Source organism: Siphateles boraxobius, unplaced genomic scaffold, assembly GCF_051911475.1.
Source record: "Siphateles boraxobius isolate OS27281-9 unplaced genomic scaffold, OSU_SipBor_1 11, whole genome shotgun sequence".
Classification (NCBI taxonomy): Eukaryota; Metazoa; Chordata; class Actinopteri; order Cypriniformes; family Leuciscidae; genus Siphateles; species Siphateles boraxobius.
The window spans coordinates 16,051,362-16,078,190 of NW_027508711.1; the positions used below are offsets into that span (position 1 = coordinate 16,051,362).

Genomic DNA, 26,829 nt, shown 5'->3' on the forward strand with positions numbered 1-26,829 from the left:
CGCCCATACCTCCGGTTCAGTTTCCCGAGCCCACGAAGTGCGGCGAAAACATTTTCGGTGTAACTGCCAGACGGTTCATCTCGTCTGCGACAATCTTTGCGGCATCCATCTTCATTGAATTTTGATATCAGAGAGAGCTGGCCAGAGCACAGCATAATAAGTAGCCATGTGGTTGACTTGGAGGGCGGGGGCAAAAGCGCCGGGTTATTCAGTATGGAAATACACACAGACAATGACACGCCACGCCCCTACTGCATGCGAGAATCTCCGAAAACAAGCCGATTTCAACCTCAAAATGTAAGCTTTTAAATATACCAATACTGCTATCTCAAACATGGAGAGGCTTCTTCGTGATTTCAATTAACAGATTCTCCAAAAAATTGAAAATCACCAATTTTGAAAAAAAACTCTTCTTTCTCATTTTGCTCGAAAGTTGTGCTGCCGACTTGTGTCCCTGGTTTCTGTGACGGGTCACATATTACAGGGCTAGCAGCCTAACACAATAATGGGAGGAGCTCAGAGAAGTGGAGGCCTCTAATAAAACGACTCTATAAAGCAAGAGAAGTCCTAACAATGCTTTGGTTCAAGAGCAGTGACCAAGGAGGCTTGCAGAGGGCCTAATAACTTAGAACCAGGCTGAGCTCAGAGGACGGAGCACTTAAGATAATGATTCTCAAGGCCTAGCTACATCCAATGCCTATCAGGGAGGCCTAAAGAAGGCCTAGCAACTTGACACTCAGAGCTCCAGACTAACCTTTTTCACCCCCGTCCTAAAGTGAATGTCAACCGTCCCAAGATCAAAATATTGTTTCTGTACTTTATTATTATCATCTATAGTTGTTAGTTGTTAGTCACATAATAAAAACACCATTAAAATTTTTGATATATATTATTATATTTATTTAGCTCCATTCAAAGTAGTTATCTGTAAACAGGTAAAAAACTAATAAAAAATAACAGTTAAATGCTTTTTGTATTCATTCAGAACAAATCTTTTTTTTTCCCTTTTTCTTTTTTTACATATACGAAAATTAAGAGCAAATACATACAGCTCAAAGCGTTTTTGAGTTGGTTGGATTAAACAATTACAAATAAATACTGGTGACTACCGCCCGCGGTGCTACCATTGGGCCCGGGTGGGCCTGGGAACCCACCCATTTTAGGTCCGGGCACATCCATTTGACCCAGGCCTATGGTGAGTAGTGAGTAACTTTCATTTTAGCAGTTCATCCAATAAGCAGCCCGAGGAAAGCTTTGGGTGAAAGATTCTCAGCCAATCAGCGGCTTCTACCCCACATGTGGACTCTTAAGCCTGCCCACAGGCTGCATCGTCACCAGCAAGTGATCCAATGAAATGAATGACGTTGGCGCGCAAGCTTTTCAAAGCAAACTCTATAGGGCTCTATCATAAAAAAAACAGGTGTAAATAAATGCCCTCCGAAACGCATTCGAGACGGATTTAAATCCGATCATTCAAACCACTTCAGGAGGAGGTCTGGGCCGCATTCCAGATGAAACTGGACAAGTGTAAATGCATCTGGTTTTAAAACTACATATGTAGATTTAACTCCTCCCAACAATGCTTAAAAAATAAACGTGTGAGAGAGTGTGATAGGTTATATGTCATGTTAATGTCATGCACATTTTTACAGAGGATTTATACACAACTACAGTATCTTGACAGCTCCTCTGACCTCCCTGTTAAAAGGAAAGCCAAAGATGTTACTTTGGAAGATGTTACTTTACCTCCTACCCCAGAAGCGGAGCTTGCCTTTAATTCACTCAAAGCCGCATTCACCACTGCACCCTTGCTCCACCATCCAGATCCAGAGAGGGTATTTGTGGTGGAAGTAGATGCCTCCACTACTGGGGTAGGAGGAATTCTATCCCAGTACTCTGACTCATCCTCCAAGACCATACCTTGCGCGTTCTTTTCCAAGAAGTTATCTACAGCAGAAAGCAACTACAACATTGGAAACCGGGAGCTTCTGGCTGTGAAACTTGCCTTAGAGGAATGGAGGCATTGGTTAGAGGGGGCGAAACATCCATTCCTAGTACTTACCGACCACAAGAACCTCCAGTACTTGAGAGATGCTAAAAGACTCAATCCACGTCAGGCCCCATGGGCACTATTCTTCACCCGTTTCCATTTCAGAATCTCATATCGTCCAGGCTCAAAGAATACTAGAGCAGATGCCCTCTCTCGCATCCATGCCCCAGAAACTCCGATGGAGGAACCTGAGACCATCCTGCCCGAGAAACTGTTTGTCAACCCCATCCAGTGGGAAATCAACGAGCAATTATTGGAATTGTCAAGACAACAACCTAGAGTCCCAGGATGCCCCCCCGAGAAGATTTACGTACCTGAGGATTTCCGCAACTCTCTCATTTCATCAGCTCACTCCTCTGTAGGCACAGGTCATCCTGGAATAGGCAAAACTTTCTCAACTCTCCAACTCAATTATTGGTGGCCCAACATGCAACAAGACATCACAACGTTCATACAAGGTTGTATTCCCTGCGCCATGTCCAAAGTTCCCAGAAATCTCCCTGCGGGTAAATTAGTACCACTTCCTGTCCCACATAGACCCTGGTCACACATTGGAGTAGATTTCGTCACGGATCTTCCCCCTTCTGACGGCAACATCTGTATCCTCGTAACCATCGATCGGTTATCCAAGGCATGTAAACTAATTCCTCTGAAGGGTCTCCCTACGGCTTTTGTCACTGCTGAACTTCTGATGAGACATGTATTTCGAAACTTCGTTATCCCAGAGGACATCGTGTCCGACAGAGGACCCCAATTCATCTCCCGAGTTTGGCGAGCCTTTTTCACTCTTATGAACGTGACGGTAAGCTTATCATCAGGGTATCATCCGCAAACAAATGGCCAAACCGAACGAAAGATCCAGGATGTAGGACGCTTCCTGCGTACAATCAGCCACACCAACCAGAATATCTGGAGTCGATATCTAATTTGGGCAGAGTACGCACAAAACTCCCTCAGACAGTCATCCACGCAGTTAACTCCTTTCCAGTGTGTGCTGGGTTACCAACCCCCATTGTTTCCATGGTCCGGCGAACCCTCAGAAGTACCAGCAGTAAATAAGTGGTTTCAAGAAAGCGAAAGAGTGTGGAATCAAACCCATCGTCACCTCCAGCAAGCGGTGAATCGCCAACAGCATTTCGCAGATGCTCGTCGCCGTTAAACCCCTGAGGACTTTCCTATGGACCAGAGGAAAGATGTTGGATACCCCGGAACGACGTCCTTGATCCCAATTTGCTCCTCGAGTTTCACACTCAACATCCTGACAAACCTGCACCACGGCCCAGAGGTAGACCACCACGACGTAGGGGTCCAAGGTCCGCTGGCGCGAACTCTGGAGGGGGGGGGGGGGGGGGTAATATCAGGAGCTAATCAATCACAACATCCTTCACCACACAACGATCACTCTCTCCAGAATACTAATCACCTGCACCTGTTCACAATCAGTAAGCCTCATCAACCCCTGCATAAAAACACTCACCACAACCTCAGTCATTGTCAAGCCTCCAACAGGAACAGACCATTTCCCTTGTCTTCCGAAGTCTCTGATATGTCCAGTTCCAGCCAAGTAATGTATACTCACCTGTGAATTACTAACCTCTGCATTCCTGTTCCACTGTCTTCAGAGATCCTGTCCAAATCCTTGTTCCTCGAAATCCTGTCTGGACCCCTGTTCCCCAAATACCCTGTATTCTCCTGAGTCCCCGTGTTCACGCCGAGTTGTCGCTCCCACGACGACATCTGAAAGAGAAAAGAAAAGTATAAGAGATCTGTGACTGCTTGACATCAGTTAGCCTGAAGAGGACCTGCTCGCCTGTAATCTGCCCCGCACGTAGAGATCTTCACCAAATCTGCACCTGAACTTTGAGAATACTCACCTATGCACTTGTGTCACGTTAAATAAAGCTGTGTTTGGATTCACTTACCTCTGTCTCCGTGCCTGTATCCTGACAGAATCTAATTAAATATGCACTAATTTGCATATATTTTGAAGTGACGTTTTTTGAAGATGAAAAAAACAAGGTTCAAAATTATTTTTGCATTTTTGACATATTCAATGAAAAGACATTTACAGAAGCGATTATGAATATCTCCTTTTGTTACCCTGTAAATCAGAAAATACTGCCAATAGCCTTAAAAAAATGATTCCCGCCCAATTTTTAGGCATAACATGTCATATAAATCAGGCCAAGAATGATATATCAACAAAACCCTCTGAACAAACCTTCACAATATAGTTAGGAATAGGACTGTAAAGTTTGGTGTATGTAGGTGCTACATAAGTGGAAAATCATCACTAGGAGTGTAGGAAAAAACTCATTTTGAGAAAACGGCCTTTAAAGATTTTTATGGCAAAATTCCACTAATTTCTATTGAAAGCCATGAATTACAGACAAACACATCATTGCTTCATCCATCACTGATCATAACATCCAAAACAACACTCAAAACATCAAAACCACACATCAACAGTCCATCACACATGTGAATATGAATCTGCCTGAGATTAAAAAATCGCTAAAAATGGGCTTCAACTATCTCAACTGAGTTCCAATGAGATGGCTCTGTCCACTTCTTATACTGTCTATGGTGCAGACAGCGATCGCGGAGCAGCAGGATGATTCAGAACGCCAACTTTTGTTGAATTTATGCGAAATCTACACACGCAAACAGACAAAGTGTAGTAAAATAAGACCTAAATGTGTATTTTTGACTTTTTTTTAGCACAAGTCAAAGCACAAAGAAGACATGTTATTAAAGACAAATAGCCCAAAATCTCAAAATTGACCAGTGAAAAAAAAACAATGTTTTTGCCTGCCGTGTCTCGCCTTAATTTCAATCAAACAACAAAAGAAAGACAAAAAAATCCTCACTGCTCTTGATTGAATATCTTAAGTAGCTTTAAAGCTGCAGTAGGGAGTTTTGAAAAAACATTGACTTAGCCTGAAAATTTGAACAAGCACAACTTACAGGTCCCACCCCCTTGCTCTCAGCTGCGCTACAGCCCTCCCTCCACAGCTCCTCCCCCACAGCGGAGCCTGCCATGAACTCGCAGGCTATGAAGCAGGGCCACCTATGACGGCGGATAAACAGTTATGGCACATTCACTAATAGGGACGAAACATCAACAATATGCTTCACATTGACTATGGCCTGCCCATACTTTGACTACAAACTTGGTCCTCAAATCATTATGTATTTTGCAATACATGTAACTTTATAACGTTGCACTCTTTCTATAAGTTATAAATAGCTAGTAAGATAACGTTAATATAATGGTAACTAACGTTACAGTATGTAAGTAATTATTCTAGCGATATGTAATAATGTACTAGCAAACCTTATCTAGTATTTCAGCAACATGACAAGCCAGTAAATTAGCAGGTTTCCATTGTTGCTTAGCACAGTGCATGACATTTTATGCAGCTAGAGTTTTGACACCGAGTCAATGGGCTCTGTCTAATTCTTTCTTATTCGCTTGTTTATCGCCATCGGTCATCGGTCTTTTTCCTTTTACCTCTTTGTTTTATGAGCAGGTGCCACTCGAGAAATTGGCAGTTTAGGTTGTTACTCCGCCATTAGCACAGCTGCAGCCAGTGGCGGATCTAGAGATTTTTTCCTGGGGTGGCATGAGGTAGAGTTCTCAATGGGCCGGGTCGGCCCGACAAACCCGACGGGACCCGCGGGTTCGGGCCGGGTTCGGGTCGAAAGTATAAGCAAATGACTCGGGTCGGACCTCGGGCTTAATCTTTTCCGCTCAGTGAAAAAAAAAGAATTATTAATCATCGCTGCTGTTCACCGTAAAGAAAGTCTGGCTGCTGCGTGCAACGTGCATCGCTGGGGCAGACCTGACGCCGCTGCGTGCACGCCTTATGCTAGAGAGGAAGATGGAGTTGGTGAAAAGTAAACTTGCCGCAGGTGAATTCACCATCACTACTACAGGGGTGGGAAAATCAGAGGTCTGGAAAGTGTTTGGAGTGGTGCTGGATTCTGATGGAAATTCTACAGGGTATGTGCAATGCTCAAAATGCAAGGTGCTGATGAAATATGACAGCAAAAAAACAGGGTCGTCCAGAATATTTTTATTTGAGGCATATTTAGTAGCCTATATAGCCTGTTTATATATTTAAAGTTTGTTTCAGTTGTTTGTATTGTCTGTAGGGTATTGTTAAAAGACGTGAACATTAAAGGTTGATTTGAATTCCCGTCTGCTGGTCATGATAATAGCCTACATTTATGAGAAAAAAAAAAGAAAAAAAGAAAATCGGCGTCGGGCCGCGGGCCGGGTTCGGGCAGATAATTCATGTTGATTTGTCGGGTTACATCGAGTCCAGGCTTTAAAAGCCACGGGCTGGGTCGGGTCGGCTTGTAATTTTCAGGCCCGTTGAGAACTCTAGCATGAGGCTTCAGGAGGGGGGCCATGGACATTAAAATGCTACGGTTTTCATTGAATGTGTTTTGTTCTCTACACTACATTACACGGAGTGGGTCAAATCAGAGATGTAGCTGGGTTTTTGGATGGTATGGGTCTTAATTTGTGAATTGTGGACCCTTCCTCTGTGTAATCACGATCAACAGTCTGTGTAGTACTTAAATTGTACCTTGTGAAAAAGCAATTCTTGGGGGGTTTGGGGGTATGGGGGTAAAAAAAAATGGACAGATTTAGTCATACGACACACACACACACACACACACACACACACAGTTCGATCGCGACCGCGCCTCTCTCTCTCTCTCTCTCTCTCTCTCTCTCTCTCTCTCTCACACACACACACACACACACACACACACACACAGTTCGATCGCGCCCGCGCCTCTCTCTCTCTCTCACACACACAAACAGTTCGATCGCGCCCACGCCTCTTTCTCTCTCTCCCACTCACACACACACAGTTCGATCGCGTCCGCACCTCTCTCTCTCTCTCTCTCTCTCTCTCTCTCTCTCTCTCTCTCTCTCTCTTTCTCACTCTCTCACACACACACACACACACACACACACAGTTCGATCGCACACACACACTCCGGCATTGCAATCTTGACTTTGCAGCCTGTTCATTATGCTGAGTTCACACCAAACGCGAATAGAGCGAAATTTCTCGCTATATAGAGTTTTATTTATATTTTTACCGTGTATTCTCCGTGTTAATTTGTGCACCGAACCGTGACAACAAAATAGTGCGGATGTAAATAACGTAACAATGTGGTTGTTGCAGGGTTAACTGTCTGCTATGGACTTTTTCGACTTGGTGTCAAACTTACCTCTAAACTCACTACTTATCAGCCTCTCTTCTCCGAGGCATTGTCCAGGCTGCCATGTTGGCGACTGGTGAAATTTCGCGGGGGTCGCTGCCGTGCTGGTGATGGGTGAAACCATTGTGAAGGGGAGGGGATTCTAAATCGGCGATTTCTGTTTGAGAGGAGTGTGGTGCGGGGTCTCCTTGGCCTTCAACGTGTAGGCTATGAACATAAAATATACTTAAAAAATATTATCTGATTTATAAATGGGGTGGCAACAGGGGTGGGAAGACTGTATCCCAGGGGTGACAGCTGCCACCCTTTGCCACCCCGTAGATCTGCCCCTGGCTGCAGCACACCGGCACTCTTGAGTTTGAACAAGCTGAGCTGTGCAAGAGAGGGGTGTGATCAGCGCGTACACGAGCGTGATTGACACTGCTAAGACAGTCCTCCTGGCTCTGATTGGTTGTTTCTGACTGGTAGCGGTGTATTTCTGCAAATGGCATTAGGACCACTGGGAGGAGCCAGAGGAGCTTGATTTTTTCACAGATTATCTGTCTCATATTCTACTGTCAGGACATAATGACAGTTTTAACAAATATGTAAAAAATATATTTTTTTTACAAAAGTTCCCTACAGCAGCTTTAATAAAAATACATTTCTTACTTGAATGCTGCTGTTAAGTGCTCTGGCGAGGAGATAAACATGGCAGACTGTGCACAGCTCACTCGGGTCGGGGGCTATGCTAATAGGGCAGTCATGGACGGGGCCTGTGTATTGTGACATCACAATGCATATAAACGGCAAACGGCTTATTCTGAGATGCTGCTTATGATTTATGGGGATTAAAAAAAGCACTGGCTGGATTTTTACTATTATGGGGTGGTTGTGTACACACATTGCCAACACACATTTATGTTCAAAGACCATGCAAAAGTGAATTTTGCATGATAGATCCCCTTTAAGGTGTGCCTTTAGACCCTTTAGGTGTGCCCATTGTACCTATATATATATATATATATATATATATATATATATATATATATATGTATATATATAATCTTTGTTATAATAGGCTAACCACTTAGCTGGGACGATATCATTCATTTTACATGCAAAGTTGTTGAATGGGCGCTGATATTTGCAATTATAAGTTAAAAATAATTGCGATAGTTTCTGAACAAGACTGTACGATGTTGCCATTTTAAATCAAACTTAATGGCCTAATCATAGAAACCCTATTGTTGGAAAAATTAGCTCTTTACAAACATGATAAAGTGCAAATACTTTAAAACTTCAAACAGTAAATACCAATCCCTTTACTAATTTAATATGAGTGTGGTTTGCTCCCTGTACTCATATAACCAGAGTCAACTCTTTACCCATAACTTACTGAATACAGATCAATATTGAATAATTAAAAAATCATTCATACAGCTTTACCTTATAGTCCTAGTATATCATAACATATACTACTAGCCAAGGCACCTCTGCTGAATCTCAGAGAAGCTGTTGTGTTAGCATTTTTTTGTGAAATTCTTTAATACAAGGTAAAATGAAAGGAATACCTGATGATTTCACTACGGTCATTTTGATTTCATGGCCCTTACTCACTTTGGCGATCTGAAATCTGATGTGCTGTAACTGGTTTTAGACAAAACAAACACAGTGGAATCTAAAATGGATAAATGTAATGAATTATTATTATAATAAAATTATTGTGTCTATATGTGAATATAGAAGTCGCATAGAAATAAGAAAAAACATTCATAATACCAAAGCAACTGCATCGCAATCCCCATGCAACCACTCGCAACACCCTAGCATTGTGTTGGCAACTTCTGCAGGAGAAAGAACCGCTCAAATTTTCTGTAGAAAGAAAATGTAAATAATATAGTTTAATTAATATTTTTGTAAGGCTTTTTATTACTTACTTACTTATTTATGCCAGTAAAACTCCTTGAATATAAATCCTTTAAGGGGTAATTCACCACTGAATTACTGATCGCGATTTTGATTCAAACATTTGCCTATGTCTATTAAACCTGTGACAAAATCACACCAGAACATTCAAATCTGAGTTGGTGCTGTTGCTGACCCAGAGAAAGCAGTTGTCATGTATAGGTATGACACCGCTTCACAAACAGTCTTCTCAACCACACAATATCATTATCTCGGTGTCACAAATATTCAAATGATCACAGAAGTATGGGATAAAAGTTTGTAAACTTAAGCACCCATAATGCATTAGTTTTGTTGCCATCCAAGGCCACTCTCAATCTGATCCTATTGGATAGGCTTTTATCAGAGTCAAATACAGCCTTGTTGTTTGAGTAGGATTTTTTTTTTTGCAAACTTTTAATCACTTTCAACTTGTTGTTATGAACTGCTCCGAGACTTGGAGGTGAAGATCCAAATGCAGCTTTATTATAGAATAGTCAAACAGGCAGGGATCAACAACAGCAAAACAGGGCAACGGAGACAAGGCAGAGACAAACCAGATACAAGCAAAGGGTCGAGGCAGGCAGAGAGAATCAGAGTCCAGTGAAACAGTCCAGGGTCAGGGTAGGCAGCAATAATCAGAGTCCAAGAGCAATCCAAAGTCAAAACCAGAAAAACAAACACGGGAAAACGCTCGGAAATGCAGACACACAGTACAACAAGACTTCGCGGTGAGTGAATGAATGAACCTGGTATAAATAGACTGAGACTAGCAGGATGACAAGACACAGGTGAATACAATCAGTGACAAAGAGGTACAGGTGAATGTGATCAGTGATGATGAGTCCAGGCAGTGAGTATGGGAAATGTAGTTTGTGAGGAAGTGATCATAGTCTATTGTGGAGCGCCCTCTGGTGGCTCTGGAGGGCACTCCAGCTGGTGATCGTTACATAGCCCCCTCCCCAATGAGCGGCTTCCAGACGCTCCAAAACTGTCCGGGTGGGTGGTGGCATGGAGGCGGATCCGGAGGCGGGATGGAGGGCCAGGTTCGTGGAGCAGAAGAGGACCTGGAGACTGCGACAGGACGGAAGGCCAGGGCGGAGCACACAGTCCATCGGGCGGCCAGGGCGGGGCAGACAGTCCATCGGGCAGCCAGGGCGGAGCAGACAGTCCATCGGGCGGCCAGGGCGGTGAAGACCCCTCGGGCGGCCAGGGCGGTGAAGACCCTTCGGGTGGCCATGGCGGTGAAGACCCTTCGGGCGGCCATGGCGGTGAAGACCCTTCGGGCGGCCACGGCGGTGAAGACCCCTCGGGCGGCCACGGCGGTGAAGACCCTTCGGGCGGCCACGGCGCAGGAACAGGCACCGGCTCAGGAACTGGGACAGGAACAGACTCTGGCTCTGGCTCAGGAACAGGAACAGACTCTGGCTCTGGCTCAGGAACAGGAACAGACTCCGGCTCGGCAGAAGTAACGTGAACAGTCTCTGAATCGGCCATCTTGTCCGTAGACACTGGCTCGAAGGCGGCCATCTTGTCCGTAGACACTGGCTCGGAGGCGGCCATCTTGTCCGTAGACACTGGCTCGGAGGCGGCCATCTTGTCCGTAGACACTGGCTCGGAGGCGGCCATCTTGTCCGTAGACACTGGCTCGAAGGTGGCCATCTTGTCCGTAGACACTAGCTCGGAGGAAGTGACGTGAACGGTCTCTGAATCGGCCATCTTGTCCGTAGACACTGGCTCGGAGGAAGTGACGTGAACGGTCTCTGGCTCGGCCATCTTGTCCGTAGACACTGGCTCGGAGGAAGTGACGTGAACCGACTCTGGATCGGCCATCTTGTCCGTAGACACTGGCTCTGTAGAAGTGATGTGAAGCGTCTCTGGCTGGACGTGGCTGACGTGAAGCTCTGGCTGGACGTGGCTGACGTGAAGCTCTGGCTGGACGTGGCTGACGTGAAGCTCTGGCTGGACGTGGCTGACGTGAAGCTCTGGCTGGACGTGGCTGACGTGAAGCTCTGGCTGGACGTGGCTGACGTGAAGCTCTGGCTGGACGTGGCTGACGTGAAGCTCTGGCTGGACGTGGCTGACGTGAAGCTCTGGCTGGACGTGGCTGACGTGAAGCTCTGGCTGGACGTGGCTGACGTGAAGCTCTGGCTGGACGTGAAGCTCTGGCTGGACGTGGCTGGGCTCTGGAAGCTCTGCTGAGACGTGGCGGGGCTCTGGAAGCTCTGCTGAGACGTGGCTGACGTGAAGCTCTGGCTGGACGTGAAGCTCTGGCTGGACGTGGCTGGGCTCTGGAAGCTCTGCTGAGACGTGGCGGGGCTCTGGAAGCTCTGCTGAGACGTGGCGAGGCTCTGGAAGCTCTGCTGAGACGTGGCGAGGCTGGACAGGCTCTGGCTGGACAGGCTCTGGCTGGACAGGCTCTGGGACTGGTTCGGCGGGACGAGATTCAGGCAGGACGGTGATCCTTGCAGACCGTACAGACCTTAGCGGGGAATCTGCCAAGCTGGACATCAGCCCTGAACGCCCATAGACCGATCCAGTGTCAGACCCGCTGACTGGCGTGTCGCGAGGATCCTCAGGTTCAGTAGAGAAGATGTGAAGGAACCCGGTCTCGGCAGGAGGAGATACTGTGGGTTCACGGAGCTCTTTCTCTACCACTCCCACAGTAAACGATGAGTCGCTCAACAAAAGGGCCAGGTTAATATAGTGCTCTAAAGTCCAGTGAGGATCATGCAAGGGCATGAATGAACTGAGCGGTTCAGATAGTCCTCCCCGAAAAAAGATCATAAGACATACTGTGTCCATTGAGGTGAGATGTGCCAGTTCAATAAACTCCTCAACATACTTCTCAATCGGCCGATTCCCCTGACGGAGACGCATGATTTGTATACCTGTATCCATGGTTGGCATCGCTGCTGGATCTTGGTGTGGCGAAGTCTTCTGTTATGAACTGCTCCGAGACTTGGAGGTGAAGATCCAAATGCAGCTTTATTATAGAATAGTGAAAAACAAACACGGGAAAACGCTCGGAAATGCAGACACACAGTACAACAAGACTTCGCGGTGAGTGAATGAATGAACCTGGTATAAATAGACTGAGACTAGCAGGATGACAAGACACAGGTGAATACAATCAGTGACAAAGAGGTACAGGTGAATGTGATCAGTGATGATGAGTCCAGGCAGTGAGTATGGGAAATGTAGTTTGTGAGGAAGTGATCATAGTCTATTGTGGAGCGCCCTCTGGTGGCTCTGGAGGGCACTCCAGCTGGTGATCGTTACACTTGTATTGTTCATGGGTGCAAGAATTCAAAGAGTAAACGTGTACCGGGAGTGAGTTATTTTCGGTTTCCAGTGAAGGGTCCAGAGCATTGTAGGCCGCAAAGAATTGTAAAAATGGAGATAATGCCACGACGGGAAAAAAAATCCTCTGTGTTTGCAGTCTCAAACAGAGGGATAAAACTGAATGAAACTGCCGTTTCATCAGTTAATTAGGAAAAACGGGGAGCATCTTCTGCCTAACCCCCCAAAGCAAAACTCCGTCGCGTACAGGTTAGAAGGCTGTTGCCAAACTGTTTTTTCCATAAAAATACTGTGGCACACTATAGAATTTTAAATATGCTGTATAAAGAGTAGACAAAGTATGATATAATTTTCAGTGATACACCTTCTCTTAAATTAACTGTTTAATTAATAACCTTTCATCAATCCGATTGTTCGTGGGAGATGATACAGCACTGGAAAGTCCACAGAATGATTGTTTTCGCTGGACTTTTAATGACAAATAAATGCACATTTCTAGGTCAAGGTAACATGGAGGAATAAACATTTATATATAGCGAGATTGTAACAATACAAAGCGGGTTTAAAATCTGGGAACTTACACTTACACAACCCACAGCAGCAGTCTTTGTCACATTTTCTACAGCCTGACCCTGGACATATTTTTCTTTAATGCAAAAAAAAAACACACAAACTCTAGAATGTGTATTTAACAAAAAGAGTTGACACTGATTTCTCTCGAAAAGACTATCACGACAAAGAGCAGGCTTGCTGTAAGGAGGCGATAAACTATGATCAATAATTTAGATTCAATTTCTTTTTCTACTCGTCTCAACACAAAGGCTTTCAAATGTGCTACACTAACCAGGAGAGACAGAACATTTTAAAAGCTGTGATGGAAGCCTTCCATTTTTCAAGATGTTACATTAGCAAGTGCTACACGGTGATATGTTATGACAACAAGTAAGGGGCAAGGACAGCATATTGTTTTTAGAATGTGATGAAAAAGTGGAAAGTCTGGAAGTCTTGTACCTGTATTACTACTGACTAAAAAAGTTTGAGAGCTGCTAACTAACTGAGTAAAGCAAATTCACCGAGTGAATTTGGTCAAAACTCTAAAAAATTATGCTATTTTCACTTCAGAGACCAAATACCTCATTGTTTTTTTTGTGAGGTATCCTCTGAGTAATTCTGAAAACCATGTGGGACATTGGCAAGTAAACCATGAACTTACAAATATACAATGCAATTATGCCCTTGCCTATAATGGTCCGGAATTTATTAACTTTCTTGTCCCTGGGAGCTCTAGCTAACAACTTCTCTACAACACGTCATCCCCGCGGGTAAACACAATGAGAGTAGCAAGCGTTCATTAAAGCATCCAAATTCAAATGTTATTCTTAGCTTGGGGAGCAGTGAAGCCATATTAAATGAATTCATATAAGACAGGGCCTAGAAGAGAACGGAGTGCCACCCCCTTCCAGTACTAATGTATATCTAGTGTGCCAACACATAGGGCCTATTTCATGTGCCACCTTCATTATCAGCACAATCCCTGTGGACAAGCACTCTGCTTAGATTTACAGTTCTGATTAAGGCTTATGTATCTTGTACTTCAAGTGCTTGAGATGACAGACCGGGATAGGGTGAATAAGTGATTCAGTTAGTTTGTGCTGAGGTTTAACACCTTATGTGAGTGAAAAAAGTACTAATGGATTTTTTTTTTATTATTTTTTTTACTTGTGACAGAAAAATAATCTTTAAATCACTGAAAAGCTGTGGTTTTGACACAGTACTGTATATTGCATGGTTAAAATGCAATGTATCCAGACTATTGCACATGATGCATTAGCAAAATGTCACTGTGCTATGTTTTTGGATTTCTGGCAAGAGCAGTCTCTTCCTTCAGGGTAAAAGGATTTCATAAATATGTTTAAGCTATGTACAGTTCTTAGCATAAGTGAATACACCCATGCCAAAGTAGACTAAAAAGAGGAATAAAAAAAAACATCTTTTGGAAATTGATCTTAATGGCATAATTAAAAAAATTAGGAAAAATCCAACCTTTAAGGACACCAATTTTCTATCTGAATGAATAATGTATCGTGAATAAATAAATGTTCTTCCTTAAAATACAGGGGGCATAAGTCAGCACACCCCTATGTTAAATTCCCGAATAGATTGGAATGGTTTTATTTAAGTTAGCCTAATAGCTGGTTTGATTTGCATTGAGAGATGATCTTATGGAAAGTACCCCATGCCAATCTCTAAGTATGGTGAGGGGTATGTGATGATGTGGGGTTATTTTAATTACAAAGGCCAAGGGATCTTTATCAGGAAACATAGTATCCTGGATCCATGAAATAACTGGCCTTTAAAAATAAAAATCTGCCTGCCTCTATGTGAATTTAACATAGGGGTGTACTGACTTATGCCCCTTGTATTTTAAGGAAGAACATTTATTTATTTACGATACATTATTCATTCACAAAGAAAATCCGTGTCCTTAAAGGTTGGATTTTTCCTCATTTTTTTAAATTAAGGCATTAAGATCAATTTCCAAAAGATGATTTTTTATTCCTCTTTTTAGTCAACTTTAGCATGGGTGTATTCACTTATGCTAAGCACTGTACGTACTGCAAATGTGAAATTCATGTATGTTTAATGCATCAGGCGTGTTACCGAGTCAGCAAAAACTTACTTTAATACTTTAATAAATTGCACACGGTTCAGTGAAGCTTGTTCAGATCAAAATCTAACATCGATTTTGGAAATCTTTTCAAGCACATAGTAGCTTCTCAGAATCATTTCTGCAGTGCTTCAAGAATCGCCATTTCTCATCCATTCAAGTATAAGCCTTTTCTTTTTGTTATGGGAGACCTCAAGGTTATGGCGTTCTGATAAATTAGCAGTAATATGATGATATAGTAACTTCTTTCAGTAGGTTGATGGCCATTTATAACATTCAGGATGAGGTTAAAGTTTTGAAGAGATGAAACCAATCCTAATTCGGAGATGACCAATCTCTCATTGTGACTGTGCATGAGCAGCCCAGGTGCTGTGTCGAAATGGCTGGTGGAATTGGTCTACTTTGTCTATGGCATCTGAACACATTGCTCTGGACAGCTCCTGGCCAAGCTAGTCACAATTCAATTCCCTGACTCATTCATCAAGCACTTGGGGTGTTTGGGTCACAGACTGGCCAGCTCCCGATCGTCCCGTTCATTCAGAGTCCTCCATCGATAAGAAGGCATTAGTCTACATCTGCCAGCTCATCTGAAAGGGCTGGAGAAATCAGGCTGGATTTGTTTACTGTTTGACAACCTGCTGTCCATTGAATTTGAAATCCCCCCCAAAAACATTGATGTCATTGATTTAAGAAGCCAGATAACAGAATGATTGAATAATGCATTAGTTCACCATTTTGTTTTGTGAAAAATCCATATGTTGCAAGTGAGTGGTGTAATAAAATTAGATTGCTCTCATTATAATTAACTAAGCTGTCTAAACTGCAGACACCCAAAGTCACCAATTGATTTCACTGTAGACTGGATGCAGAAGTTGTTCAACATGCATCAAGGGCTTCACAGAGACTACCACGAGTTGAAATCATACCTCATTGTGTAGAGAAGAGTTCCATTGTCTACCAGTCGCAGAAGTTTATTAGGTGTAGTCATATTGTGGGCTACTGACTTCTTCCCATTGTGGAAGAAGGTATCAGGAGTCCAGATCTTGCTGGCGAGCAAGTTGTTAAGTGGAAGGACCTGCATAGGCCCATCAAACTTCAGCCTCTCATCCCGCCAACTTTGCCGGAAGAACACATCAATCGTGTACTCCTAGAGAGAGAGCAAAAAAGAATGAGTCAAGACTCGGACAGCCCTTTTAAAACTTCACTTCACCCCCCAAGTTTCCACATTCCACTGATGTAATGTCCTCTTAGTGAGACAGCCTGTGCTGGTGTGTGAAGCACTACTCCAATCTTGGCAAATAACTCAAGAGCGGGAAAAAAGATTTTGACTTTTGCTCAGACTTGACATTTAACAGAGCTTTCTGTTTGGCTGGCCCTGATTGGTCGAGATGCTTTTCTCAGTTGTACACTTCAATAATTCATCTCACTTTAAGGATAGATTCAGCCTTGTCGGTGTGAGATCCTTAAGGCTCCTTCAAAAGTTCAAAGTCGAATGATTGCGTTTTCACAGCTGTCGCTGGAGGGATAAAACATGCTTTTTTCCAAGAGTTATCTCTGTGACCATATTGCCAACATTGAACAGGGGACACTGTCCTCAGTGAACCTTTGCTTAGTTGGGAGTAGGAATCATCTCAAATCCACAGTGTCTTTTCCAGTGATGAGTATTGCTCATATTTTATAACCTCCATTATTGATGATGCAATCCTCTACATATTCTCTATGGGAACAAACATCAAAAGAAATCTTATCTGCTTGCATTTGCTTTTAATAAGTCATCTAATGCCATGCATAAAAATAGTGGCAAAATTCAAAGTTCTTCATGTGTTAAAAATGAATGATGAAATCTTTAGAGGGCAACATTAATCACTGAGAAGCATCTGTAATTTGATTCTTGTAATTGAGAAAGTGACAGCAAACAATTACAGGACATGTCTCTTTTTTTATGTTCTGAATTTCATCAGACAACTATGAGTTTTTTTGTCACGCTTCACAAGGCCCAATTTGCTGGAATGTTATTTAGGAAGAAACAGAAAAAAATCTATGTAGCCAAGAATGTCAAGAAGCTCCTGCACAAAGACAGAAAACAAGTCAGATAAAACCACTCATTACAAATGCATTCTAGCCTTCAGTAGAATGTCTTCCCACAACAGAAGGAATCATACTCGCTGTTGCTCACTTAATGATGGTTTATGGGTGGAGTTTGCAGCATTAAAACATGTATGCTTTTCATGTGCATGTCTCTGTACATCATTTATTTAGTAAGCTCCAGACTTCAATCTGAAGTTGTCAGATTGAAATTCTGTGGGCACTTCTTATTCCAAAGAAGTAGTCTCCACACCATGAGAAGTAAGGAACAAAGTGAAAGCTGACATCAAATGACATCTACAATAAAAAAAGCACATGAGTAAGTTCAAGCAGGGTTTTCATAATCAAAATCAATTATTTTAAGACCTAAACATAAAATGAATACCATTTAAATCCAGAATAATCCCAAACAATCTCAAAATGCATCATGTATCACAGTCACTAAGACAATCTGGTACACACTTTCGATAACGCCTTGGAACTTAACACAGCTTATCAGCAAAACAGGGAGTGGAGCTGGAGTGGAGTGATTATAGAATGCTTTGAGCAAGGAAGGGAAAATTACTGTTGCTCCACTACACTAACATACTTTGCTCAGAGTCCCCTTAACTCACCAGAGTGAGTCTTGTGTCTTTTCATCTGCAAATTTAAGACCTCTACAAATGATTAATATAATTGAATACTTTTAAAAATACTATTTAAGATGTTTAAGACTTTTTACAGCCTGAAATTGTAATACTTTTAAGATATTTTAAAACTGTTTAAGGGCCTATATTTTGTCTTTCATTATTGAACTAAACTGTTTGCTAGAGATAATGGAATACTGTTTAGTATCTTTGGAATATGTACTTTACAAAATAGCACACAGACCATTGCAAAAGCCAATGTTGCACACAGAATATATATTTTATTTTGAGTAAGTGTCTTACATAGATTGTGTATGTTCATGCTAGAAACTGTGTGTGAAGATTTCAGTGAAGTTTAGCAGAGAGAGAGAGAGAGAGAGAGAGAGAGAGAGAGAGAGAGAGAGAGAGAGAGAGAGAGAGAGAGAGAGAGAGAGAGAGAGAGAGAGAGACTGGTAATAAATTATGCATAATTCTGAGTAGAGGGGTAATCCAAGACAATATTTCTTAGCAAAACAATGCAAAACTTGCACTTAAATATTGCAAATGCCCTTTCCTATGAACCCATGAAAATTACAATTTGACAAAAGTATTTTCCTTCTGTGCAGGTTTTTATTTTATTTTGTTTTATTTGCATATAAATACAGCTCTATTGCTTTAAGGCAAATTGGAATGGTACAAGAAACAAGACCCGGTTCGCCAATAACGCTCACTCTAAGCTCGCTAAGAAGAATCGAAAGATATATCTTAACAAAGTTGTTTAACTTCCTAAGTGTGTTCCCCGAAGTGTCCCTTAGGAAGCTTCTTAACACACTGCCTCTTACGTTCGACGTTACAACGGCTGTCCCAAGTGAAGGTGCTGAATTAGTTGGCATCGATTGCTCAGGAATCGATTTTGCACTTCACGCGAAGGTGCATTACGGCGTTAAGAAAGACAACACGTTCTATGCAAATTAAACATTCCTCAAATTATTCCAGTAACATTTATTTTAACATAGTTTAAGTTATCAGTAAAATCAGTGCTTTAAGTGGGCCGGTACGCGCTGGTACTCAGTACCGCCACTTCCAAATGTAGCTCTTGAGCGTACCGCCACCTCTCCGTGCACCCAGAACGTGCTTTTAGCGTACCGGTACGCTCATTTGCACATCTGTTTTAATCCTTTGGCTGCGCTGCCGCTTTTCAGAGGTTGCCGCTTTTTCACAATGCACGCTTCCTAATTCGTCCCACCGAGAGCAGAGACTACATTACCCATACACCCTTGAGTTTTACAAGTGAAAAGTGCATGCATCGCTTTTGCCGCTGTCAGTGTCAACCAATGTGGTCCCGAGAGGGGGACATTCTCAAACGCTTAACGTGAAAAACGCTTAACGTGGCTTACTGTACTAAGACAGTGATATTGAAAGACCAAACTTTACACATCATATTAATAAATCATACTACGTATAAAAAAATCAGATGAGCCCAGAATATGAACGCAACGCTTTTAATTACACATTAAGCGTTTGCCTCCCATAGAAAACCGTTATAAGAAAACGCTTAACGTGGCTTACTGTAGGCTACTAAGGCAGTGATATTAAAAGCCACGTTAAGCGTTTTCTTATAATGGTTTTGTATGGGAAGAAAATGCTTAACGTGTAATTAAACGCGTTGCGTTCATATTTTGGACTCATCTTATTTTTTATACATAGTATGGTTTATTAATATGATGTGTACTGAGTTTGGTCTTTTAATATCACTTTCTTAGTACAGTAAGCCACGTTAAGCGTTTTCTTATAACCGTTTTCTATGGGAAGAAAATGCTTAACGTGTAATTAAACGCGCTGCGTTCATATTCTGGGCTCATCTTATTTTTTTATACATAGTATGGTTTATTAATATGATGTGTACTGAGTTTGGTCTTTTAATATCACTGTCTTAGTGCAGTAAGCCACGTTAAGCGTTTTTCACGTTAAGCGTTTTATGTCCCCGGAGGGGGACTGTGAAACGCGCAACCATACCTGCTCGGTTAAAATACAAATACAATGAACACTATGGTTATTATGTTTTATAATTTATTTTATGTACATTTTGTTCAAAATTTTTTCAATAACCTTTTGCACATTTTATTTAAGTTCAGTAGCTCTTTCTAAGGGTATTTTTTCAATACCCTTTTGCACATTTTATTTATGTTCAGTAGCTCTTTCTAGCTCAAGCAGATCCATAAACTAATAAAAGGATTTATTATTTTTTATAAGGTCGTCTGTAGACTGCTGTATATAAAAGTCAGCAATAAATAAATAAATAAATAATAATAGAGTACCGGCACCTCTTTTGGACCACTAAAGCACTGAGTAAAATATAGACTATTAATTAAATTATCAAATTGTGATATGTCAAAATGTTTGAGGTGACCGATCAAAGCAGGATTTATGTTCACAGAAGCGCGAGCCGCACGCGAATCCCAAGCGACGCTTCAGGAAATAAGATGTACGTGGCAAAACGTCTCAGGTTACGTATGTAACCCTGGGTTCCCTGAGAGGGAACGAGACGCTGCGTTGAGACGCGGTGGGAACGCTCTGCGTGATTGCGTCGTGAAGCACGTGTATAATCAGTCCAATGGAAGAGCGAGACGTCATAGGCGGTGACGTCATAGACCAGGAAGCTATAAAGCACACCAGAAAACAGACCGCGACAGTTTCTGAAAAAGCCTGAAGCAAGTCGATCAGGACATGCAGGAAGTATGGCAGGAGAACGCAGCGTCTCCTTCCCTCTCAGGGAACCAGGGTTACATACGTAACCTGAGACGTTCCCTTTCAAGGGAACTCGAGCTGCGTTGAGACGCGGTGGGAACCCCATACCCACTACGCCATAAGACAAATGCCCGTTCTGTGTGAAGTCCTTGCGCACACTAGAAGCAAGCAACCTAGCCCCGGGAGTGGAGAGGTGTAGGTCATAAAATCTGACAAATGTATGAAGTGAGGACCAGCCTGCCGCATTACAAATATCCTGAAGGGAAATACGCAAAATTAAAGCCTAGAGGCAGCCATACTCCTTGTAGAATGGGCCTGAACAGCCACAGGTGAACGCTGTCCGGCCGCTTCATAAGCAAGTGAGATAGCCTCAACTACCCACTTGCTCATTATCTGTTTAGATGCAGGGCAACCTATCTTAGGTTACCCGAAGCAGACAAAAATTTTTTCTGATAAACGCCACTGAGCAGCTCTGTGGACCTAAGCATCCTAAGCCCGGAAAGGGCATAACAGATTTAAGATTTTCCTGATCTGGGGTATTAGAGGTGGAGGACAGAAGGCCTGGAGCACAAATGACCCGCACATTTAGTAGGGACCTAGAAATACAACCCGATCTGGGGTGAAGAAATACTACCACCAACCAGGTGCAAATCCAAGTACGTGCAGGCCTCAGCCTCATGTACCACGGAGAAGACGAAATTAAGGATCTCTCCTCAGAGATAGCCCAGCAAAGAAACATTCATTACAAAAATCAAGTACTGTACCAACAGGGCAGAAACGAGATTCAGAAGGCGTTCTCTGCACCAGGCAGAGAACAGCATATTAGTCTTCTCGTGGAGGGAGCTCTAGACTGGAGTATGGTCTCCACGACCTCGGTCAAGAAACCTGAATCTATGAGCTGGGCCCCCTCAGAGGCCGAGCCCACAGTATCCACAACTCCAGAGCTCCCAGGAGCAAAGATATCGGGAAAAGCGTATAGGTGTAGCGGCAACCACACCTATTACATTACATCCAGTCCAAGCGGAGCTGGATGCGTGAGGGAGAACCACAAGGGCAATGCATTGTACAAGCAATGCGAAAGGTCGACTTGTAGTTTGACCGAAGTTCTCCCTAAGAAGCTCCACCACCTCGGGGTGAAGTCTCCATTCCCCGGGCCACAGCCCCTGCCTCAACAGGATATCTGCTCTGATATACGAGACCATCAGTGTGTTGTCCGGACCCTTCGCCGACCAACCACTCATGATTGCCCCCGACTTGTGAGGGAAACATCCGTCGATAGCATTATGCGTCGACAAGAAGCCCCCAACACTGGGCCTGGGTGAGGAACCAAGGTTCTTCCACATGACCGAGGCACGAAGGCATAGCCGCGTGACCTTGATCATGCGAAAACGGATTTCCCCTCGGAGAAAACCCCTTGGTCCCGAGCCAACACTGCAGGGGTCTCATGTACAGAAGGCAAAAAGTATCTACGTTGGAAGCAACTGCCATGAGCCCCAGCCAAAGACCTTTCACCGAGCGGCCACTCATGACCGCCCCCCATCCTGTGAGGGAAGCATCCGTCGATAGCGTGACGCGTCAACAAGAAGCACCCAGCACTGGGCCCTGGGCGAGGAACCAAGGTTTCTTCCACATGTCCGAGGCACGAAGGCATAGCCGCGTGACCTTGATCATGCGAAAACGGATTTCCCCTCGGAGAAAACCCCTTGGTCCCGAGCCACCACTGCAGGGGTCTCATGTACAGAAGGCCAAAAGTAACTACGTTAGACGCAACTACCATGAGCCCCAACAGTCTCAGAGACTGTTTGCAGTGAGTGACTGACCTAGTTTTACATTCTTTACGGCTGTGAGAATCACAGAAATACGTGCAGGAGACAGTCGTGCTTGCATTGTTGTCGAATCCCATAATACACCTAGAAAGTGGTCCTCTGAGCTGGGAGGAGTACACTCTTTTTGGTGTTGAGCCGCAACCCCAACGTCCTTATGTGGGACAGAACGACATCTCGATGTTGAACTGCCAAAAGCTCGGACTGAGCTAAAATCAACCAATCGTCGATATAATTTAATACGCGAATGCCCTGTAATCTCAGAGGAGCCAGAGCTGCATCCACGCATATTGTAAAAGGTGTGGGGTGATAACCTAGGCCGAATGGAAGAACCCGATACTGGTATGCTTCGCCCCTGAAAGCAAACCTCAGGAACCTCCTGTGATGAGGATGGATGGATAAGTAAGCGTCCTTTAAGTCTATTGTGACAAACCAGTCCTCGGACTGAATCTGTGACACAATCATATTTAGCGTAAGCATACTTTGAACTTAAGATTCTGAAACCTGCTGTTTAATTGACACAGGTCTAGAGTAGGACGCAACCCCTCATCCTCTTTCGGAACAATGAAGTAATGGCAGCAAAACCCTGACTGTCTGCCGGGAGGAGGAACCCCTTCTACAGCTCCTTTTGCAGAAGTGTCAGTACTTCCTGCTCCATAACCAAAGCCTGCTCGGGGTCCACCACAGTGGGGAGGACCCCTAGAAATCTGGGCGGACAAGAACCGAATTCTGAACCCTTTTTTATAGTGTGCAGGACCCACCGAGAAATATGTGGCAGTAGTTTCCACGCTGCCAGAAATTCTACTAGGGGAACCAGTCTCTCAAGACTGGCCTCTGGATTTGGTTGAACAGTCACTACGGTGCCCTGAAGCGGCGAACCGGCAGGGAACAACCGAACTGACCGTTCTACGACCCTCCTCGGAGGATCGTATGGGGACGCTGACACCTCGGTGCCCTGAACGGCGAACCGGCAGGGAACAACCGAACTGGCAGCGCTGCGACCCTCCTCAGAGAGTCGCACCCCAGAGGGCGCCGAGGAGAAACGATTTCTCAAAACCGTCCCTGCCCCGGAGGAGCCCTCAGAAGCTTTATTAGAGATGACGACAGTCCTCAGATCATGCTTCCCTTTAAATAACTTAATTCCAACGACCCTCCTCGGAGGATCATTGGAAAAAGCAGGCACCTCGGCACCCTGAAACGGCGAACCGGCAGGGAAACCGAACTGACTGCTCTACGACCCCCCTCGGAGGATCGTTTGGGGACACTGACACCTTGGTGTCCTGAACGGCGAACCGGCAGGAAAACCGAACTGGCAGCGCTGCGACCCTCCTCAGAGAGTCGCACCCCAGAGGGCGCAGAGGAGAAACGATTTTCTCAAAACCATCCCTACCCCGGAGGGGACCACCCTTTAGAAGCCTGATAGCCTCGGCGTCAGGGCTTCCTATTGTCCAGCTTTTTTAGAGATAAAATAGTCCTCAGATCTTGCATATCTCTAACTGGCTAGACTGCTACCGCCACCCAAGTCCCCTTCGATTGTGGAGGAGCCCAAATGGCGATGCTCGTTCTTGCACTCTGTGCTGCGAGGAGCTTAGTAGACTGAGACTGCTCCGCCCAGCAGTCTCAGGAACATTAGATTGGTGAGGAAGAAACCTCTGGAACGCCGCTGAACGGTTTATTCTTAGTTTTTTTGAAAGTGGAGCGTCCAGAAGAACAGATATAATTTTATCTTATTTTTCTTTATTTTTAAATCAGAAAAACGTATATATATATATATATATATATATATATATATATATATATATATATATATATATATATATCACTCCGTGGCCACCAGCAGGAAATCAACCAAACTGGCCGTGCTGCGACCCTTCTCAGAGAGTCGCCACCAGAGGACGCAGAGGAGAAACGATTTCTCGAAACCGTCCCTCCCCAGTAACGTCGGGGTTAAAAATGATGACGCCGACTCGGGAGAGAGAAAGCTAGCAAGCGTCTCTTTAACCCGAGGCACTGTCATACCATGATACTTAATACCCATAGCATTACTATAGTTAGACGTTGGGCATTAAACACATAAAATAGAAACCGACTTATTCCACGATCTCGACACCTCATTGTGGTGTGGAGATAGGGAAAAAACGGCAGTCCCCGACGAGGAGGCTGAGATACAGAGTTTTTCTGTTTTTAGATTTATTTCATCTAATAAACTCTTTTATTTTCACTCTCATAATGTTCAGCTGGCCAGAAAATATTTAACTAGCAACAGCACTAGATAAACCTCCTTTTAAAGCTCCTCTTTATTCAACAGAGTTATGAGCTGTCTTATTTATTCATTTATTGAAAACTCAAACATCTGCCCTTTTTTAATATCTTTATTTGTTTTGTTCTCTTTTTCTAAACAAAACACTAACGATACCAATTCCTCGGAACTGGAAATCGCCAGCACTGGATCTGCCAGGTGAAAGCTGAGATAGGGCGGGGCCTGTCCCAACCCCCGCTGTCAGATCCGTTTGCGAACCCCAAAATGCGAGTCGCCGCCGTGCATCGGCAACAGCGGGACCCGCGCGGGGAGCGCGAACCGAACCGTCCTCCTCGAAGAACGCCCGGCGGGAGCGGAGCGTCCTCACGGACAGCTTCTCGCAATGCTCACAGTCAGCCCCCTCGAGAACTGACTGTGGCATGCTCCACTCCTAAATAGTAACAAAAAGCTGATGTGTGTGTCCCCACCCGTGATATAACGTGGGCAGGGAACAACACAAAAGCTGCTTGCTCTCTTTTGCCATAATATATATATATTGCAACTTGACAGACAACAATAAATATGACAAGGACAGAATACACAGATCGCTTGCTGAAGGCAACAGAAGCTGTCGCGGTCTGTTTTCTGGTGTGCTTTATAGCTTCCTGGTCTATGACGTCACCGCCTATGACGTCTCGCTCTTCCATTGGACTGATTATACACGTGCTTCACGACGCAATCACGCAGAGCGTTCCCACCGCGTCTCAACGCAGCTCGAGTTCCCTTGAAAGGGAACTAAACAGCTGTTTTACGATCGAAGTTTTAAACGACGACATAAATAATCAGTTTGCAAAGACTGTATCAATCAAAGCTCAGCTTCGGGAAGGGGATATTTACAGGTAAAGATAAAGAGACTGAGAGAAGAAGAACAAGAGAAGGAGAGGGAGATAAGAGAGGAGACCAATAGCCTATTGCATACTGTGGACAGAATGAGAATAACTTTATTGCAATGGATTCCTATTTAACACAGATATACATAGCCTAAGTTCTTTGACAATTACAGTGGAAAAATAATATGAGCAACCCCCTAGCAAGATCACTTTTGGGACCTCTGTATTTATAAAACCCTGTGTACGGCTTTTGCACTGAATAGAAAATTATATTTTTTGAAAAATACAATGATTTACAAGGCTGTACAGAAGAGTGCTCTATTGCTGACTTATATACTGAGGTTTTAATTAATTATTTTAATATAGTCAGTCGGTAACTAGAGTGGGCAGGTCTAAGGCATGATACTCCAGGGCTGAAAATGAGTCCCACTCCGGCCCTGAAACCTCTCACTCAAAGTGCAAACCTACACACCAAATCTCCAAAACCATAAGCTATTTCTCAGTTTTCAATTGCATAAAACACTTTTTTCAAAACACTACACACAATTCTCTACCTAAAACACAAAAATCTAGCAGGAATTTACTTGCTTTCCTTTTCCAAACACAACCAATCAAAATGCTACACTTATTCATCAGGTCACACACACACTCCTCATATGTGCAAACACTAATTGCTTTACTTATCACTAACCAATCACTGCTTTACTGTAGTATAAGCCTATAATAGGTCAAAGGTCAGATTACCTGTTTTGAACAATGGATGCCAACAATGGACAGAGACCCCCCACACTCAATTGTGTTCTTTACTGTATTATAAAGAATATACTTTTGGTTTACATATGTTTATGGATTTGTTGTATGCTACTGTATACAACAGTAATGTTTGGCCTAATAAATATTTTATGTTTCTACATTGCATTGGTGAATACAGTGTACTTGTTACCCCTCTCAGAAGATTACTTTCACTGTAGAACATTGTATTGAAATGTAGATATAAGCGTATGAAAGACCAAAGAGCTTTAGATTTAGAAAAACAATGTTTACATGGTTTGCACTATTGCACTATTATGAAATAGGTATTTGCCATTTGATGCAAATGCTTCATTCTGACATGTGTTTATGGCATTTTGAATGCAGTTACATTTTTGAAGGAGATGTGAGGCATTTAGCATTTTGTGTGTGACGTGAAAATGTGTGTAAGCAGTTGGAAAAAACTGTAATGGTAAGGTACTTTACAATCATAAT

General features: G+C 43.5%; 1 protein-coding gene across 1 annotated transcript in view; it reads right to left on the minus strand.

Annotated features, from left to right (window-relative positions):
• The window catches only part of gabra3 (gamma-aminobutyric acid type A receptor subunit alpha3), a 725,881-nt gene that overhangs the window by 379,644 nt on the left and 319,408 nt on the right, over positions 1 to 26,829 (minus strand). The window contains exon 5 of the mRNA XM_077197385.1: positions 16,121 to 16,341. Coding sequence (XP_077053500.1) covers positions 16,121 to 16,341 — 221 coding nt within the window. The remainder of the gene's footprint in view (positions 1 to 16,120; positions 16,342 to 26,829) is intronic.